The 21,452-nt window shown below is 34.0% G+C and overlaps 1 protein-coding gene across 3 annotated transcripts in view; it reads left to right on the top strand.

The window, feature by feature from the left end:
- Positions 1-21,452, top strand: part of CSMD3 (CUB and Sushi multiple domains 3) — a 587,056-nt gene that overhangs the window by 377,952 nt on the left and 187,652 nt on the right. For all 3 annotated transcript variants that reach the window (XM_053944919.1, XM_053944910.1, XM_053944900.1), the window contains 4 exons: positions 5,233-5,389; positions 8,688-8,879; positions 9,672-9,798; positions 10,468-10,670. In XM_053944919.1, the coding sequence (XP_053800894.1) occupies positions 5,233-5,389; positions 8,688-8,879; positions 9,672-9,798; positions 10,468-10,670 (679 nt within the window). The remainder of the gene's footprint in view (positions 1-5,232; positions 5,390-8,687; positions 8,880-9,671; positions 9,799-10,467; positions 10,671-21,452) is intronic.

The following is a 21,452-nucleotide window of genomic DNA, read 5'->3' as shown; positions in this document are numbered from 1 at the left end:
TTTCATCAGAAGCTAGAGATGAAAATGCTGGCAAGGAAGTTAGTAATGTACTTTGTGTTACCTTTTCTTGCAGCTAGGATTTTTAGATCACTAGAGATATGCAGCTAAAATTCCATTCAAAATCTGAATAGACTGAGTATTCTAATAAAATTTTGACAAGTTCTTTAATGAAGCTATGAGGTCTGCTGCTTCACATGTGAGTTAACTGCCCATGGATGATGTTTACATCTCACAAGCACTGTGACTGAAACAATGAAACAGCTGTAACTGAGAATGCAGCCTTAGAGTGAAATAGCATATTTAACACAAGTAAATCACCACCCTTCCTATTACTTCAGGGGCAGAGAAGGAGGAGTTCCTTTTTATCTGTTCTGAAATGGTATAAAACAGAGGTTTCAGAGCATATAATTTGTTTTTCATTTGCTTCATTTAATATGTAATTCTCTTGTTCTCCTTTCATTGTAGCTGCTCTGGCTACCTACATTAATGGTGTAGTTCTTTTTGGGTTTTATTAGAAACTGTAAGAAATGTATAAATATTTCTACTTTTTGTGTATGTGTGTGTGTGTGTGTAGGGGTATAATCTGCTCTTGAAAGTGCCATATATTGTTCTAATATTTATGAAAGTTATATGAAGACATATGAAGGATTTAGGATCTGTGCAATCACTACATGCCAATCCACTTAATATTAATCTCAGAAACTCTGTAACACTTGCTTCCTTCATTGCAATTGTACTGATAATTGAGTTTTTGCACTATATTTCTGTAATTCAATATTTTTAGAGTAAACTACCGATGTGAGAAGCAAAGATTAATAATGCATTTTTTCCAAAATATGAAAATATTTCTACCTGTTTTTTTCCCCTGTTTTTATCTCCATCCACCAATTTTGCTCATAGACTCTCTAGTCTCTGCTAGCTGTGAGCAAGTCCTTTAGATATACACAGAAAGAACAGAGTTATCATTGTTCTGCTTCCCTGAATAACCCATTGATAGTAGTGAACGTGTTATTTGTGTTGAAATCTGTTGAGTGTAGAAAATATTCTTTTATATCAAGGCTATTTTAACATACTTTTTAATTTACGGGAGAAAGGACCTTTATTAAAATTGAAACTTGTACATGGCTAATATAATTGTTTTCTTTACTTTCAGTAGATTTCAGCATAAATAAAAATGTACCTGTGCATGGTACCAATTAATGTGTAGTTTTCTGGTAATGTTTAAACAATAACAACAACAACAACAACAACAACAACAACAACAACAAAACAAAGTCAAAGAAAACCCCAAAAAACCTCCAAAAATTCTGCAGACAGATTTCATTTAGTAAACCTAAAACAAAAGAGAGAGGAACACTGACAATGAAAAGGATCTTTTTTCTCTTTTGTAGCAGACTATGTGCTTGGCTTTATGTAGCATGAGAAATGATACCAAGTGGTAGGTGGTATTGCATCTCTATGGAAAAAAAAATATTTAAGAATTATTTTTAATAACATTATAAAGCAATCTTTCTTTTTCCTTTTACTAAAGCACTCGTTGCAGCAACAGGCAGGTAACAGCGTGTCAGCAAACAGAACTGGCACTCAGGGTTCTCTTCGGCTGTTCTTGGCTCAGCACTGTTTGTGCTCCTGCCAAATACAGAGCATTCAGTTTTACTGCATTTGTTCATTGTCTCCTCTGTGGGCCAGATTTTAAATGTGTGCACATGATTCAGTTTTTGAGGGGTTTGGGCAAAGACTTTGAAGGGATGCGATATTCGGACCTTTTTGCTAAATTTTTGCTTAAAAATCTTCATGTTTATAATAATAATACTTTTAGCAATATCATCCTGAATATGACTGAGAAAAAGGTAATAAATGTTGGGGACAACCCCTCCCCACCCCCCCCAAACATATGGACCCTTTTCTGTCTTTATATTAGTGCTTCTATTTGCATGTGATATACATTTGACAGGGTGTTGACAGCCTCAGTTCTGAGCTGCTGATTTTATATTATTTCTTCTCTTTATAAAGGAACAGAGCTTCATATCCATATGCCTTTTAAGTTTCAATGGAAAATCTCAAAAATAGCTTGATTAAAATGCACAAATTTTATACATTCACTTATGATACTCCCTTGCTAAAATTTTATATAGTTAAATAAATTGACAGAAAAAAGGGCATTAATTTCCATTTAAAATTTGTTGATAGTGGAGCCACTTAAGAGATTAGCAAGTTTTATTTGCCCTCTGATTGTAAATGCAAACAACACTTCCTTCAAAAATTGAATATAGCATCTATTAGTTCAAATATTTAGGTAGAGTGTTCGCTATTAGCATCCTTCTCTATAGCATTTTAGCATATTCTTGTGGTATGAAGAACATTGATAAAATTTTATGTGCCTTTTTTTTTTTTTATGAATTAATAATTTGAAAGTTTGGGCTGTTAAATACCTAATAAAGATGGACCTCTGTTTTCTACATTGTTTGTTACTGGCATATCAAGCATTGTCCAGTCATGAATCAATTATCTTTGAACTAATGTTACAGGATGACTTTAAGAAAAATATATCCAACTGAATAATATTCTTATAATGATTAATCTTGGACTTTAGCAACCAAGTGACTTAAATCTAGATGTGCTGGCAAGGCCTATAAGAAAGTATATTCATATATCAAAAATAAGTTAATTGCGCTGCCTTAATTCACATATAATATTGCCCTCCGAAAGAATTATGAAGCTGAATTACTAACTCATTCAAAGTATTTAGCTCCCACCTAGTTTAACAAGGTTAAAAAGAAAACGTTGGTTCTGCAAATCTCAGAAGGGTCTGCTACCACTTTATTGACAAGGTAAATGGTATCATTTAAATTATTCTATAAATTTCCATTTTTTTTCTCCCATTAACTCAAATGAAGCAGAGAAATGAAAATCTGACCTAAATTGAGAGTTACTGCAAAACATGCATTCATTTATTGTCCTAAGGGAGACCCCAGTGTCTTAGGAAGAGGGATACTTTGAATGTCTGAAAGATAGCAACCAAAAGAAAAAAAAAAAATTCAATTTAGTGTTCAGATGAATCACAATCCTGCCTCAACCAAATGCAGTTCTCCTACTCCAATGAATCAGTTTCAGAAGTGTTAGATACTTTAAATTCTGTTCCTTCATAGAAATTATATAGGTTTAAAAATATTATACAGTGTGACAGCTGGTTAGCCCATGAAATAGAATTAATATTAACTAATGAGCGATGTCAGTGGACTAATGTGAAAGATTTAATATGGTAGGACATCTAACAAAATTGGCAATAAAGTGTGTGGGGGGAAGTTCTAGCATAAAGAAAATTGCTATCATGACACGGCTTATTTGAAGTTTTGGTGAAATGTGGAAAATAGTTGGTATAACTTTTTACCAGCTTCCTTTGGTTAAGTATTAGTGATATACAGATAGCAGGAAATGGTTTACTCTTATACAGCTTTTCAAAATAAAATAAATCCTGAATCTAGTTTATTATTAATTATAAGTAGATTCAAGCTGGGTTTTGCTTAAGTCTGTCATGATGTTAATATCTCTGCTGTATAGCAGTAATTGTGAAAAGGGTATTTTCCTTTCAGTTGCTAAAATAAAACTAAGTGCATTTAAGAATTAATTTTCTGGATTGGGTGGGTTTTTTTGTTTGGTTTTGGTTTTGTTTAGGTTTTGGTTTTGTTTTTCTTGTTTTAGGATTAGTTTTGTTTTTTTTTTAATGGCTTGATTACTGATGTCACTATAGTTTAAACGAGTTTCTGAAAAAGATAAGACATCTATTTTAATACTGATTTTTATATATTGAAATTATTTTTTTGTTTATATGCATTAATTGCACTTTTTTCTCCTTCTCTGATTTCTTACATTTAGTCCATGTGAGGACATAAGCTTTTAAATTTAAGTTTGCTTGGAATTTATTTGCTTGGGTCACTAAAAACCAAAGAATTATATGAAGTCATGTTGTTGTGAATCTTAAACTCCCGTACAATTATTTACTCATTACAGATAGCTAGAAGTCACTTTTTTGTTTTATTTCAGCATATCATTAAATGTAAAGTCTTTGTTATTACTAAAGACATGAGGATTTCTGGAAAATAGGAATTAGGTGTGTAACTCATTCTTACAGATAGGGAACAGGCATCATAATACTTCACATTTGCTTTGGTGCCTTACTTCTACTGCTGGTATATTTGCTATGATTTCATTCTGATGAAGACTCCTGTCTAAAAATGTAAACTTTGTAATTAATAGAATTAAAATAGAATTTAGAATTGCAGACAATTCAGTATCTTTTAATAAGGCTTTACATTTTCCCCTTATTGCAATTTGAAAGTTATTCAGAGGTCACTTTACTGATTTGCAAGTGAAATTTTTCATAAACCACATCAATCAAAGTTTTAATTATTATAGAAGTCCCTAAATAAATCGTACAGGAAATAATGTTTGGGTGAGCAATTATAATTCATAATTATAGGAATTAAATTATTAAATTATTTAATTAAATTATAGGAAGTTTTGTTAGGAATTACAGGAATACAAAAACATGTGGTGTTTTAAAGCAACCAGATTTGTAGGGAAATTTCCTGAGAATTATTAAAATATTGTTCTATATATTTAGTATTCTGATAAATGGAAAAGAACACTTGAAGAAAAATAAATAATAAAAATGCAGTACTATGATTTACATATAGATTACAATACTCTTTCAGCTTACAAAAGCAGTGGTTACATTTATTTCCTAGTCTCCTTTTACTTCACAGTTATATTTTTAACCTGTCTTCACAGGATAAAAAAACACCTCAGGTTTATTTAAGGGGCTGAAGTTGGGGGTATGTTAGATTTTCTGTTGTGCCACCTCAGACTAGAGGCAGATACACGTTATATGTGTTTGCTGATAGGTTGTGATCAGCATTACAATACTGACAGTGAGAGAGAAAACACAGAGATCTAAACAATCTGAGCTGATATGGCACCTCTGCACCCTTCTATTGTTATGTATAAAAAGCACTGACATATTTTAAACTGCATTTGAAAATTCACCACACCTAAGTCAGCTTAAGTCAAGAGAGGCAAATAGCATATCTAAATAGTACTTCAGGTTGACTGGCAATGGATCTCCCTTGAGAGAGCTGCTCTTCCTCTTAATGCAGGTGTACAGAATTGTTTTGTAAATAAAATATATCTTCTTTTCTTTCTTTGTAACTATAAAACTCATATTTTTTACAGATTTATGATGGCAAAGACAACACTGCTCACCTGCTGGGAGCATATACTGGGGCATCATTAAGAGGCTTGACACTAAGTAGCACTTCAAATAATTTATGGTTGGAATTTAACTCGGACATGGAGGGCACTGATGAAGGTTTTCAGCTTGTGTATACCAGTAAGTATTTGAGAAAACAGTAGGAATAGATTTATACTTTTAAACGAATGAAAATTCTTCACTCATAAGATGAAAATGCAGTTAAATTAAAATTATGGAAGAAATTAACAACAAATTATTCATCAAAATAATATACTTTCATTGCTGTACCCCAAAAAACCCAAAACATATAGCATACTGAAACCTGGTTTTGACATTTAATCTGGTACATAAATCACTGTCGTTTTTCTAGAGGGGCATTTTTCAATTTTGGAGAGCATAAGAAAAAACAGGGTAAGTTTAAGTTAATTGTTTTAGCACATAAAAATACTGAAGTATGTAAGTACCTTGCAAATGTAAATGTAGTTTGTAAATGTAAAAAATGTAATCAAAAATAATTGCTTAATGAAGATAAGTCATAAGTAAGGAAATTCTCCTTTTTAAGACTCATCTCTGATATTTACTTTGCTTTTGTTTCTGAGCTTGGATTATTGTTTAGAATAATCTAATTTGGAACCAAAATGATAAAGAAAAGTTTCTAACAAAAAACCTATATATGGACTTAAACTATGAAGATGAGGAGAGGAAAAATATTTCTGATCTCTGGCTTAGAGGGTATACGGAAGAAGCTACATACATCTATGTTACCAAGTGTCATTTTCTGAAAATTGTAGCACACGACTATTGCCATGTAGTGTATATGACTTTTTTAGTGTATAATTTTTTTGCCATCACTGAATTATTATGCAGAATTAATTTTTATCAAGCAGGACAGTGTTATAAGGTAATTCTGCAGTGCAGCTATCAACATATTTTCTTTGTCCTTGTACTCAAATCATTCATTTTTCACCTGTTCAAAAATTGTTCATTTAAAAGCTCAACATAATGTTTTTAAAACTAATTCTAATAGAAAAGAGCATAATTCTTACAGTATGAAAGGAAAATACTTCAAGATAATAAAAGAGTATGTAATTATTTTTCAGATGAAAGTTGCATAATTATACTTTGTAATAGCATGTGATAGAATAGGACTGTACCCCATGATTAAAGATAGGATGTTCAGTGCTGTATTCCTATGTAAGTGTCAAGGAATTTAATTTTTCATATTTTTATAGGTAGAACCAAGCCCAGCACTTGAACCTTATCAATAACATTTCCAGTCTTTTGAGACATTCATATTACAGTACACTTTCCTAGCCTGAAGAATTCTTAGCCTGAACAGTGATGAATCTCCTTTTGTTGATATTGGTAGAATTTGAAGAAAAAAATGAAGTCCAGAAGAAGGTAACAGAAATGATCAGAGGTCTGGAGCACCTCTCCTATGAAGAAAGGCTGAGAGATTTGGGGCTCTTCAGCCTGGAAGAACGAATGCTCTGGGGAGACCTTTTAGGATCTTCCAGTGTCTAAAGAGAGCCTACAAGAAAGATGGAGAGCAGCTCTTTACAAGGATATGTGATAACAGGATGAGGGGTACTGGCCATGAACGGAAAGAGGGCACATTTAGATTGTATACAAGGAAGAGGTCAGTCTGAGCTCTGTCAGGATGGATCCATAAGCCAGGAGAGATGGTGCAGACCTCCCAGTCAGAGCTGCAGCCTTTGCTCAGAGGAGTGCCCACCATTCTGCCTTGACGGTCAGGTTGGATGAGCACCCTTGAGCTGTGTAGGTGGTCAAAACCAGGGCCCGTTTGCTGAGTTATTAGGAGTTCAAGTCTCTCTACTGGGCCCAGGGAAGCTTCACCCTTCAAAGAGGTGTTCTCCCTGTGTGCTGTCCCCCACACACTGCCCCATCATGCTCCGGCTGAGGCACCACACCCTCTGCCTGCTCTGGTCACAAGCAGTTAGGGCAGCAAAGATGCTGCTAGTTCCCATAGACAATGGAGTTACATGTTCATTCTCAAAAGGGTGATCAGTTAAAAAGTTGTCTTTGGTTCTATGTCTGTAAGGAGGCTATCCAGAAATGAGGACATATCATGGATCAAGGCAGATTTGAACTTCTTTTCACAGTGTGGTCAGAATTCTTCTTAGAAGACAGGTAATTCTAACTGATCAGTAAGAGTCCAGACCAGCATTATCAAAAAATGGTTCTTCATCTGGGACTCACTTTAATGTCTTTCAGAGCTTCTGCAGCACACAATGCACTAACAAACAATAGTTTAGGAGTGAGAAGGGTTCAGCTCAGAGGTTGTGGAGGCTGAGACATGTTCAGTCACACATGAAATGAGCTGAAGGAAGAACCAGAAAGATACGGCATTTGATATACTTCTTTCTTTTTGGTCTTTTTTCCTGAGCAGCCTTGTCCAACATTTACAATGCATTTACAAGTATTTTGCCTGTAAAATACAATAAAGAATGTTTTTTTTTCAGTAAGTAATAGTAATGCAGCATCTGAGAGATTGTTAAGGGCTACCAACTGTTGACCAGATGGACAAACACTGTGTGAATGATTTGTTGAACAAAGCAGACATAAAAACCCTTCATTTCCTCCCATATTACCTATGTGTAGGAATAGCAATCTGATACAAAGGCTCTTTTTTTTTTTTTTTTGCCTATACACATTCTAAGCCACATGATATTGGTAAAATTATTTCCTTTGAAACAAAGTGAGATTTCAAGTTTCTTCTCAGTTAATAACAGAAAACTTGATTTGCAATCGAAAATTTTTCTCCCAAATTGTAGTTTATGTTTCCCCATGAGTTAGTGTACCTCCCTGTTTCCATGTAATGCATTGTTATTTTGTTTTCTTCTTGCTTCATGTCTTTTAACTCTCAAAAATATCCAAGTTGTTTGGTTTGAGTTCTCTCTATCATCATTATCATTGATTCCTGCATGCAGTTCTTAAATTTATGAACTACTGAACAAAAAATTGGGGTAGGGATTGATGAAAATAGCAGTTTTTCTTTGGTGCCACAGGTGCTATTGTGCTGCTGTTGTTACAATGCAAAATAATGAGAAATCTGCTGTTGTTTTGTTTATGAGCCTTTAAATGTCTATTCACAAGTAAGTGGACAGTCCCTTTAGCTTCCAGTTTATAATTTATCATAAAATTTAAAATCTTACTGATATTGATAATGCTTTTTTTCTGTCTTTAATTGAACTCTTAGGAAAATTGAATTTATGACACAGCTTGGTCATGCTCTGGGAAAGGTGTATAAGCAGTTATCCTACTTAGACTGCTTAATAACAGAGAAAAAATCCTAAAGATGTTAATATTTGTAGTTTGAAAATGATTGATTTCCACTGAAAACCAGAAAATCTGAATTTCATTAATGTATTTATCTCTTTGAATCTGTAAATACAGCCTTTTATTCCTCACACAGGTTTTGAGCTGTCACATTGTGAGGACCCTGGTGTGCCACAGTTTGGCTATAAAATCAGTGACCAAGGTCATTTTGCTGGAAGTACAATAATTTATGGATGCAATCCAGGTTACACACTCCATGGAAGTAGCCTTCTAAAGTGTATGACTGGGGAAAGAAGGGCATGGGACTATCCTCTACCATCCTGCATTGGTATTACATTCTTCTTTTTTTTTTTATTTCTTTACTTATTTTTTTGAATGCAAGAAAGAAAAAATATTGTAAGGATTGTTAAATCTATGTAAAATCTGATGTGTATGATCTGATATGATCTGATATGTATAGAGATCTATTTGCACAGGCACTTATAGTTTTCTCTGCATTTCTCTGTATCTCATCTAAGTCTATCTAAGTGGTATTGCCTTTTTAGGTTAAAAAAAGATAGCGATTCTTAAACATTTGTGCACATTGAAAGTCCTAATACATGCAAATCTAGTTAATGTCAGCAAATAATCAAGATAAAAAGTTTAATCAGAAAGAGATTGTAAAACTAGTATTTTTTTTACTTATATATAAATATCAATAAGCTATAAAAATCTCCTATATTTATGTGAAATAGATTAAATAAAATAAAACTATTAACATATGAAGAGATATAAAGTTATTTTGTATTTTTGTCATTTCTGTTTCTTTAAACTATTACTATAACTTCCCAAGTTTTGCAGCTACCTACAGGCTCAATTATTCACATAGAAGAGTGATAAGGAGACAAGACTTAAATATTATGGTAGCTTTCTTTTTCATCTTCATTTAGAGGAAATTGGGATTGAATAAGTAGGTGAAGCAAGGGGTGAAATGCTTATATGTGAGTCCTTATATGCTGTTTTTAATATTATGACATATGCTCAGTTTAATTGTGTTAACTGTTCAACAAAAGAGTAGATGTATAAATTGATTGCTGGATGATTAGCTGTAAGATCATTCCATAATGCTGTTTTTCATTAGCTGAATGTGGAGGACGGTTTAAAGGAGAGTCGTCAGGAAGAATCTTGTCTCCTGGCTATCCTTTTCCCTATGACAACAATCTGCGCTGCATGTGGGTGATTGAAGTAGATCCAGGAAATATTGTCAGGTAATGAAAATGAATCTTAAAATTTTAACAATTTTTTTTTACTATAATAACCAAATCTTAGAGCTGTTATAACCAAATCACTCTTTAGAGAGGAGGAAAAAAAGGGATTTTGGGTTTAAAACTTAAGATGAAGATTACAGGTTTTGACATTTTAAGTTTGGGTTGAAATTGTTGATTTTTTAATAAGCATTATCCAAAGAAGACTGAGCTTTAAGATTAATTTTAATTTTGTGAAATGCTGGAGGCAGCAGAACTCTTTAGTGAAAGGCTACATTAAAAAAAACACAAAACAGAAAAACACAACCTGCATTTTCACAGTCATTTTTAGTTAATTTTATTTGATGGGAATGTGATTTATAATATTGTCCTAGAAAAACTGAAACTCTATTCTGATAAGATTGTGTAGATACTTATAGATTATTTGAATGGCTAAAGTAATATATTACTTTATGGTGAACAAGTTAAAATGTTCTAAGGTTTTTTTTCTTTCAAATTAAGTTTTGCATTGGGTTCTCATGCATTCAAAGATAAATGTATGAAACATTATAAAAAATTGCTCTTTTAAGTTAAATTTTATCTGCTTTTTTCTGTTGCTTGTTTAGTTTTGTTGTTAAAGTTATGTTGTTGAGTAATATTAAAGCTGACAATAAAATCATTATGTTCTTTCAGCCTCCAGTTTCTTGCTTTTGATACTGAGGCATCCCATGACATTCTTCGAGTTTGGGATGGTCCACCTGAGAATGAGATGTTGCTCAAAGAAATAAGTGGCTCACTTATTCCTGAAGGCATTCACAGTACACTCAACATAGTAACTATCCAGTTTGACACAGATTTTTATATCAGTAAATCTGGATTCGCCATACAGTTTTCAAGTAAGTTGATTAATTTATTTTTTAATTTATTTTATAAGATAATTCACTCACAGATAATTGTTGTGCTGGAAACACTTGAAATCAGTGACATTTCTGATGTTTTAAGGGAAAGAATTGGCACAGACTTAAAGATTTGTTGTAAAGCTGTATTTTTATCTTAAAGAAATAAATAAACAAAACCAATAAAATATCATATTCTTTGCTAGTTTTGGTTTTCAAGGGCAGCTGGGGCAGTGCAAGAATTCTTATGATTAGTGTTTTTCACAAAGGAGGTGATGTAGGCATGTTAAAATCTCCATCTTTTTGTAATCAGTAAGAGTTTCGGCTTTTAGAGACATCTGTGGGGAGTTTTCATTTCTTTTGTGATTGTATGGGATGAAACAGAAAAGAGCTCCACAGGAACAGCGATGTCCTTCTCCCTTTTGCCTTCTAGTGCTATATCATCTTATTACAGGCAGCAGGATGACAAATTTAAACAGTTGCCTAACTGTTATTAAATCCCTTTAGACGTTTTATTGATGAAACAGAAGAAATCATTGAACCAGGTCCATTTTGACCTTCTTTTTCCTCTGGTCAGTGAAATTTATATATATTTTTTCAAGATTAGCAAGATCTAGTCTAATATAATTTTGTGTAGTGGTAGCAACATTTCTAACATGCGTTGACACAAAGACTCAATGTTAACACTATTTGCCTCATTGTGCTTCCTGTGCTTAGTAGTTGTATTAGCCCTTGTTTTTTCCCTACTCTTATTCTTTCAATGTGTATGACAAATACATGTATGTGCATACAGTAATTTAAAGGAAGAATGAATTATATAAATGAGAGTACAAAGTGAAAGATATTTTATTTGTAGTGAAAGAGTGCTTCTGCTCCATCAGCTTATTTTTGAAGCTGTGAATAGAGCTTTTAATCCCTTGGCTCCAAGGTATTTTTGCCATTTTACAACCTTCCAGAGCCTGTTTGAGAGATTGTCACATGTGTATTTCCATTCTCTGACATGCTTTTATATTTAATGTTGAAGCCAAAGAGGAAGACCATTATGCACTGGACTTGTTTAGGCAGTCATTAAAGCTGAGTGGAAAAATATATTGATGCAGACTAAGAATGGAGTTACAAGGAAAAATGGATAGTACATGGGAGTAAAGTTATAAAACAGTTACTGATGTAGTTGCAGTGATTTATGTGAAAAGAGGGTTTAGAAATTTATCTGATAGGCTTTTTATTTGTTTCTCCATGCATTTGCAGTCTGTTGAATTCTAATGACACTAAAGAATCCATGAGGTTTTACTGCCTCAGCATTTCTCTTTGTCTTTAGTCCAGATTCTCAAAATCAGAATGAACCTTCTCAAACTGTTGATGTGGCACAGTTTGGGTGTATATTGTCAGTAGAATAACAGAGATTTTTTTTTCCCCCTAAGTAAAAACTTTAAAAGTAATGTGCAAATAGCTACACAACCTGAATAACACAATTGCTCTATGGACATATTATTTCACTAATCAATAAAAAAAAATTGAGGAGATGGAGGAAAGAGAAGGACAGTTCTTTGCAACTTTGTTCTAAGTATTCATATACTTTCTTTGAGTACATAATATTGTCTGAGTGAAACAGATGGTGTCTTCATACTCTAGCTAAACTGTAATTAACCAACAGAAAGCTCACAAAAGGGAGGTATCTACTTTTACTTTCCTCTTGCCTTTCCATGAAGTAAGAGTATTTAACTGCATTATCAGCCCTTTTACCTCAAGAGGAATGTTATTCAATGACAACAGATGCTTTTAAGACTTTGAATGCTTTATTTTCTTCTCTATTATATTCTTATCCTTTAAACAAAAAATGTGTTTCCAAAAATGGGTTAAACCTTCCTAGTAGTTCTTTACAGTTTTTTTATTTCATTTTATTAATTGTTCTTACACAATTTTGCATCTGTCATTTAATGAGCAAACATGTTCACCATTGATAATGTGGTATAATTTAAATTTGACTCCTCTACAAACCATCCAATATAATCAGAAAAACAATTTTTATCTGGAGATATAAAAGGCAGGTGAGATAGCATCCTTCACCAAATTAAAAGGGGAAGACTGCGGTGCTGCTTTGTCTTCCCCAGTCCTGGGCAGCTCTGGAGGGCCTGGCAAGGGCGCTGCTTCTCAGTGGGACCGGGGCGCCGCTTCTCCGGGGCGCTGCTGCGTTCTGCGCACCAGGGTGGGGCTGGCCACATTCTGTTGCCAGCGCGAGGGGCGAGACGAAGAGGGAAGGAATGTCCACTTTGTCTGCATGGTTGGCTGGAGAGCTTTTATTTGCCACAGGGAGCTGCGATGGAGAGCCGTGGCTCTCTCCCTAGCACTGCATGGACAAAATGGCCCTGGGACCAGGGGCACACAGGATTTTATAGGGGGAGGGCCGAGGGGGGTGGAAGCGCCCCTCACCCAATGGGGGCAGGCTACGGGGGAGTGATGTGGACCGGGGTAACCAACAGGGATGCGATGGGGGTGGACAAACGGGGTTGCGGGGATGGGGTGACAGACACCAAACTCTCCAGAGTGGACAGGGGGGTGGTTACAGGACTGGCGTGGTGATGCTACAATGGTAAGAGACTACTGTGGGGGGGGAACATGGGGAGTGCACAGGGGTACACAGGACTGGCTAACTAACATATATCAGAACCCCTAATCTGAACCCAAGCCCAGGATGCAACAGAAGAGTGGAAAACCTAAAGAAGATGAAATGTTATATAAAAAGTAGAAAGAAAATTATATTTAATTAGTATTATGTATTACAGCAGGTAATATTAGAATTGTTTCTATCTAGGGCTGCCCAAAACAATCACTTAAAAATCATGGAAGTTGTTATTAATTTTGTAAACTTTAGAGGATCTGAAGGGAAAAAGTTTGACAATGAGATTTTTCTTGCCCATTATATCAATTCATCTATTTTGTTTCTTTTTGTTAGCTTGCCTTTTTGTGGAGGAAAAAAAAAACCCAAAAATTTTTTAAAATTTTTTTCTACTACTGAAATAGTAGAACTACTTTGATGGATTAAACATTCATAATCTCTTTCTGTAAGAAAATAATCACAGAATCATTGAATGGTCTGTGTTGGAAGGGACCTTAAAGACCATGCAGTTACAACCCTCCAACCCTCTTGCCGTGGGCTGGGACACCTTTCCCTAGAACAGGTTGCTCTGAGCTCTATCCAGCCTGGCCTTGAACACTGCCAGTTATGGGTCACCCACAACTTCTCTGGGCAGCCTGCTCCAGTGCCTCACCACACTCATAGTAAAGAATTTCTTCCTAATATGTAATGCAAACCTACTCTGTTTCAGTTTGACCCTTGTCCTGCCACTCCATGCCCTTGTCTGTGTTTCATGTGGGCTTCCTTCATGTACTGAAGACCACAACTAGGACTCCCTGTAGCCTTCTCTTTTCCAGAAGAACAATCCCAATTCTCTCAGCCATTCCTCACAGGGGAAGTATCTTATCACTCTAATCATCTTGGTGGCCTCCTCTGGACTCACTCCAACAAGCTGATGTCCTTGGGGACCATGAAGATGGATGCAATACTCCAGCTGGGGTCTCACAAGATCAGAGTAGAGGAGCAAGAAATTATTTATTTTATGCTGAACTAAGGAATACTTGAGACTTTTTTATGGTTGACAAGGATAAGTTTTTAAATTTAACAAAATTGTACATTACTCTGAGAGGAAGAAATAAAAGTGATGAATTTCAGATGAAATAAGGGAACTCAACCTGATTGTACTTCACTACTTTTCACCAGTTATCCAGGGCTAGTGAAAGTACAGCTTTTTATACATCTAATGTAAAGAAAGAAATAAATTACTTCACATGTCATCACTAGGCAGAGAAGAATTTTGGTCTAATATTTCTTAAATGTGTCTTTATGTCTTTCATTTTTGTATTGGACCTCTGCAAACGCTGATGACAGTATCTCTTAATTTAAACATTACAACTTTTCAGTTTCTGCCGTCTTCTTTGAGACTTCAGTGAAGTAACATGGTAGAAAACAGAGCCCACAAATCCTGAAAATCAAAGTAGCAAAAGATGTATAGTAAAGCAGAATATTTCAAAAACTTTATATATATGTGTAAAAGGAAAATAAGAACCTCTGGTGACTCAACAGTAAGAAAAAAATAGGAGGATTTTGGAACATGTCTAAATGGGATGTGAATAATGTAGCTATAGAACAGATACCAGAGGTCTGTCCTTAAAGAAGTGTGAAAAGTTGATAACAGACAAGAAGCAATATGCAAATAGGAAATATCTGTTACAGCATATTTTCTCTCAACTGACAGAGGCAGAGCATGAAGAGCCCAGTACATACTGGAAAAACACCAATTAAATCAGCAGTAATTTCTTTCGAACAGTAAATTCTGCACAAAATAGAAAACTAAACCTTCAAGAGAAGTGAAGGAGAAAGTGAAGGGAGCAATCATGTATTTGCCAGAGACATGAGCTGTATTTCTCAGGGTCAGACCAAAATATTAGGCACTGGGAAACAATTTTATCAGTTGATATCACTTCATGTCACCAAGATGAAAGTAGTAGCTGTGAGAAAAAGACTGAGAACTGAAAGTAGTTGAGTAAGAACACTAAAATGTAAAACATCTGCTGATAATAATTGTGTGCATGTTTAAAATAATATTTTAATCACTTTAATATATCTGAAGTGTGTAATATTAGATCAGATCCCAATGAAGTTAATCAGATCCTTTCCACAGATTTCAATGGCCTTTGATTTTGGTATTAAAGGAAAGTTTTCTCTCTGCTAACTTTAACATTTCAGGTGCCATTTAGCTTTCATGCAGAAAGGAAGGATCTGTATTCATCTTTAGTAGGCCATTATTTCACCACTAATAGCTGCACTACTGAATCACTCAGCATTATAGAATACATTCTGCTCAGATCTCAGACTGCAGTCACATTTCTGACTAATTAAACATCACACAGGACAGAGCATTTTTTTAGCATTATAAGGCAGTGCAGAACTAAACTGTAAATATTTTTTAAGTATTGGGAAGGTTTTGTAAATAGATGCTCTAGCAGTATTTCTTATATAACAGTATAAGATTGTTTTCATTGTTGTCTTCTTCTTCTTCTTGTTTTTTGGTGGGATTATTTATGTTCAAAGACAGACCTATTAGCCACAGTCACATTTAGGAAGATTCTTTTGATGATGAGCACCCTCCTGTATTTCCATTTTTTCCTTTTCTTCAGCTTTCCAGTAACAAAGCTCTCTACTTCTGAATATTTACCCTGAAGGTGATTTACAAATGCATATGGGGAATTTTACAGGTTTCTTTCTCAGAATGCATTTTCCTGCCACTCCTGGTATAAGGATCACTTCCTGATATAACTTTTTCACTTTTCTGAAGTCACTAGCATAAGGTTTATTCATTCTTGTGTCTATCACATAGCAGAAAGAAATTTTAATCTAAAGTATTTTCACACTCTGGTTTGCTGATTTCTTTCAACTTTGAGCAGAATCCTTTGGATTTATAAATTTCAGGAGCACTACTTTCCTATCGCAAATATATGTGGATGTCTACACTTGTAAATTCAGCTCACTGATTTTGTTTTAGTTTTGTAGGGGGTGATATTGGTGTGTGTTTTCTTGTTTAGTTTGGGATTTTTTTTTTGTTTGATTTTGGGGGTGGGGGTGGGTTTGCTTTTTTTTTAGCATCAAGAGGCTTAAAAAGAAAGAAACCATTTAATAGATTTGTTTCCTTCTATCTGCTGTTGCCTTTCTTTTAAGAATCAGATATTAGTAAAAGGAATGACCATTTATGTCTTTCAATGACAAAAATGGCATTCCTGTCACAAGTTTGTAAATGACAATAATCTCTTAGTAGCTGTCATCTCTTACTTCAGTAGCATAGAGGGCATGTGCATTTTATGCAGGCAAATGCTATGAGTTAATGCTTCCATGTAAAAAGCCTTGGTAATGACTTGTAGCTAGAGAGACCTGAAGTTATAGTATTAATAAGTGAAAGCTGAAAGGAAATATAAAAAAAAAATTGGTGATATTATAAGTAATTTTAACATTATAAATAAACAAATCGTCCTCTCCACCATGTCACCATAAAAGTAACTTATTTTAATTATATTTGAGATTTAAATGCCTGATTTTTAAACCCCATGCAATATAGTTTGTGCAATCCCTTTTGATTTGTATGAATAGAAAGTCCACTCACCTGTCCTAAATTTGCATATGTAAAGTTGACTTTGTCTGACTTATGACATGGCATTTCAGAGAGATCAAGCTGATACAGTTCCAAATTTAAATGTTATGTGTTTCAGACTCATATTTTAATTTCATATTTCAATTTTATATGTAGGAAAACTATTCTTTGAATCTGAAAAACCTGATGCTATGTTTTCTGTTAAAGAATAATAAAATTGAACACTGCTTTAAGTTTCTCAGAGAAAACTTTCAGTTCCAATTGGTTATTTTGCTTGCAGAAAAAGTCCATTACAGATATTTATAATTGTGTATACAGCAAAGTAAATTTGAAAGTGCAAAACTATCCTTGTGTGGTTCTTAATATTATAAATAAAATTTATTTTCTTCTTCAGAAAAGGTTCTCCAACTTTCTTATTTTTAATTTCTTTGGTTAATCTAATATCTTTCATTGAAATCTTTCAAGTCAACTATTGATCAAAATAGAGCACGAGACAAAAAATATTTATGTAATAATACAAATCCTTGAAATTATTTCAACTAAGATACTTTGAAGATTTAATTAATAGCATGTATTTTATTTTCTGTTTTGTATTAGTCACTAACAATTTGTCAAAATTATACAAGTTATGCTATTATGTGTACCAGGTAATTTCCTAATACTTAGGTGTGACACCAACAGAAGAGCATTACAATTTGGTCTATATCCACGTATACAATTATATGATTTTAATCAAAGTATCAGATCATAGAATGAGGATATGAGGAAGCCTGATGATCAAATAACCTATGCTTAATAATATAGTTTGCCACTTTATGCTCCTTTGGGACCAAAATTCTGTGGCTCCATTGACTGGATAAGGAGTATAATCTCAATTAAGCTTTCCTTCCTTTATATTTCTTTTGCTACCAATAAATGGACAAAACTGCATGGGACCAAGACTTATCATGTTTTGCCTTCTATGTACAGAGAAACATAACCTAAACCACTTGGCTTGTGAAGATTTCACCATGGAAATTAGTCTCTGCATTCATATGCTAAAGTGATTATTCATCAGTCCTTATTTGCAATCTTATATAGAACATCAGGCAAAATACTGTGGGACTGACGAATCCATCATTTGAGGTTTATGTGATTTATTCTTACAAAACCGCACACAAGTGACATGTTGCACATCTTTAAATGTACATGGAGTTCATCTTCTTGCAACAAGTTCTGTCCCTAGGAGAATAGTATATTGAGCTGTTTTTGCAGAATCCTCCAAAATGGTATTTTGCTAAGTATTTGATAAAAAAAAGACAGAAGAAAAGTGTGGAATTGACATTCAACCACATGACTGGGGAAGCCATTTTCCAACGAGAGATAAATTAGATGCCATAGTTGTCTCTCGTCACTGAGAAATTCTGGTTTTCATTCATTCTAGTTAATGCTACTTTGGAAATAGATAGTCTATTCATAATTTTCAGTATCATTAGTCTCCTTTGTTTATTATTCATGTTTATAGATAGATGCATATACATCTAAGTGTATAGATACGTGCACATGCACATGATGGGATATTTTCTGCAAGTACAGGTACATCTTCAGGACTGTTACCTTTTTCTCCATTCAGATTAGAGTACAGAAAGGACAACTATTTTGAGACTTCTGTTTCTCCAAGGTCTTACTCTCTTCTCATTTGAACATCTCTCCTTTTTTAGTCAATCAGTGTAAGAGAAATGCACATTCTATTGTATACAATCCACGTCAAAGGAAAGGAAAGCATTTTGGAGGTTTTATTGCAAGCTTGTAATTGACTGAACATCACGGAAATGTATCTATAGAGAAGTAATATTTTGAGAGAATGGCATATATATATATATATATATATAAAATAATTAATGTTGAAAAAGACTTCTAAGATCATGAAGTCCAACCATCAGTGTAGCACAAACATCATACTACAATGGAGTTGACTTCAAGTTTGTCAGCTTATTGTCTGTTCCTATTTTCCTTCTTACCCTGTTTCTGGCCAGGGATAGCCAATTTGTAACATAGTAATATAAAAGAGAGATTTTTGCTGCTATTTGTTTGTCAAGAAAATTATATTTTTTCTTAATAGCATTCCAGTAATCTGCCTTATCTCATAATTGACAGATGGCGAAATGAATGCTTGTCTTTCAGTCCTATGTGTATGAATGTGGAAAAAATTATTTGTGGGCTGGTGTCTTCAATTACAGGCTGGACATATTCTGACATGCAGTATGAGATACAATTCATTTGCATAGATGAATTTTAAAATCTTGCTAAATATATAAATATAGAATCTTTGTTCTTATTAATATTCCATTGTTGTTTTGGTAAGATGTAATCTGTATAGTGCTAAACAAAACAGAAGCTATTCTTTGACAGTGTTCTTTAAATTTTTCAGGTGACTATAGTATAATACATTCTTCATTCTTTTGCCTTAGCAAAGAGCAGGGTAATGAAACTCAAGTGTATGGACAGAATATTACCAAATGATGAGGCAAATTCTGCATCAACGTCAAACTTATCAATTATAGTACATCCTACCCACCCTCCCCCAACCCAACCCAAGCAAACAAATCAAACAAATTATTGGAAAAATTTAACAAAAGTAAAAAATTCAGACAGATGAAAGATTTGGCCATATCTTTAAGAACTATCAAGATATTCTTGGTGTTTTGAAACTATAAATCTATAATGCATATATACAATTTGTGAAACTAAAAGGCAAAATAAAAAATTTAACCTTTAACATAGGAACAATCTCCCCCTCTCTTCAGAAGATTTCAGTTAAAAGACAAGGCAAACAAGAAGTGCTGTTCTCTGTTGTACAACCATATCCTTAACAGTTGCAACAAAGCAGGTTGCACACTATTCTGCAGACCAACAAATGAAACACATGTATTTTACCTCAAATCACCTGAATAATCTTTTTAATAGAAATGCTATTAAGAACTGAATTACCATTAGTAAGATTTTTAACTGCATGAGCAGCCCTTTTGTGTAGTCCAAGGTTCTCATAATTTCTTCTTTTTGAGAAGCCATTTCTATCTCACTGTATTTACATGTACACATAAAGGAATATGTGGTCTGACAAAGTAAAAAAATCTTAAAAGAACCAAAAGCTTCCAAAAACCCCAAGCCCTAAACATTTAAATAAATATACAATAAATAACAGTCTAAATAAAATTCAGATTTTGAAAACTTCTTCCCAGCTGGAATGCATTGCCAGCATGGTTAGATATTGTCACAGTATCCATTTTCTATTAAGTTTCAGAAATTATCTGAAACCCTAAGTCAGTTTATTTATTTGGGCCTGAGTTTCATACTCATTGCCAAAGCTCTGAGCAAATATTTAAGAAATAATACCTGTTACAAACTGGAGAGTTCATATTAATGGAAAAAAGATTATTACCTATGAACTGGAGATAAAATAGCTCATAAGGTTTCCAATAAGACATGGTAAGAGAAGTGTAGTGCTTTGAATGGTTTTAAAAACTATAAATTGACAAAACAAAAGCAATAAGAAAAAGTAAAATTATGTTATCTCATTAAACCAAGGTCAGTTATCTCGCTAAGAACTACAGTGTATCTAGTAACCTATCCTTTCTGATAACATGTCTATAAACCTTGCTTATCTGATAGTAAAATCAGATAAAGACCCTTAAGAAAAAGCTTCATATCCACTGTTTCCCTCTTCCTCCATTTGCCATCCTCCCTCTGCCCCCCCAAAAAAAAGAGACTATATCAGGTTAGAGAATAAAGAAGAGTTTTAAAACAAGTTCAGTTGATGTCTGACATGGGGTCAAGCTGGTGAGGAAACTTGTTCTGACCGCAAGTGTGGGGTGTGTAGCTGTGAAGTAGTCTTGGCCCAAACTTTGGTTGTGCAAGTGTGACTGCCAGAGTTAGTCCAGGATCGTTGGATGGGGAAGTTCCCTTAACACAGAGACCTGCCTATACAACCAAAAAAATCATGGTTCTGCAAGATGTCAAACTTCTTTGTTGAAGGGATGTGCTGTCCCCAGTGAAATTCTCATTCTGTGATTTATTCCTAATATTTTCCCATTTTAATCTTCAAACAATAATTGACAAACTTAGAGAAAATCCATTAAGTCATGCAAAATCAACAAATGGAGTCTGTGGTTAGAATTTACTTAAGAATTACAATGACCATGCTTCTAAATCTCTGTTAGATCTACAGCAGAAAGAAAAGTTAAAAATAGATTAAAGAAATGCTATCAGCAGTGCTTCTGTTTGTAGAAGACCATGAAAACACTGTAGATAACTTATTCTTTCTTTTTCAGGAAAAGTTATACAGAAGGTTGGATTTAAGATAGCAAATACCAGGCTTACCTGGTTCTCAAACAGCATTAGAGATTCAGGGAGACTGCAGTGTCCATGTGGGTAAAAGTATTATGTGGGTTCTGAGACAGCTTGAATTTTGAAGGTGCAGTCAGGCTTGGTTCAGGCTGATGCTTTGAAAGGATTGCTTTGAAAGACCAGCAATACTATAAAACATTTAATTAAGGTGATAGGAGTTTGGAAGAATATGTTGGTTTAAATAAGTTTGTTATAA

Source organism: Vidua chalybeata, chromosome 1, assembly GCF_026979565.1.
Source record: "Vidua chalybeata isolate OUT-0048 chromosome 1, bVidCha1 merged haplotype, whole genome shotgun sequence".
Taxonomy (NCBI): Eukaryota; Metazoa; Chordata; class Aves; order Passeriformes; family Viduidae; genus Vidua; species Vidua chalybeata.
Note: the sequence above shows the minus strand (reverse complement) of the source record. Positions and strands in the feature narration are given on the sequence as shown.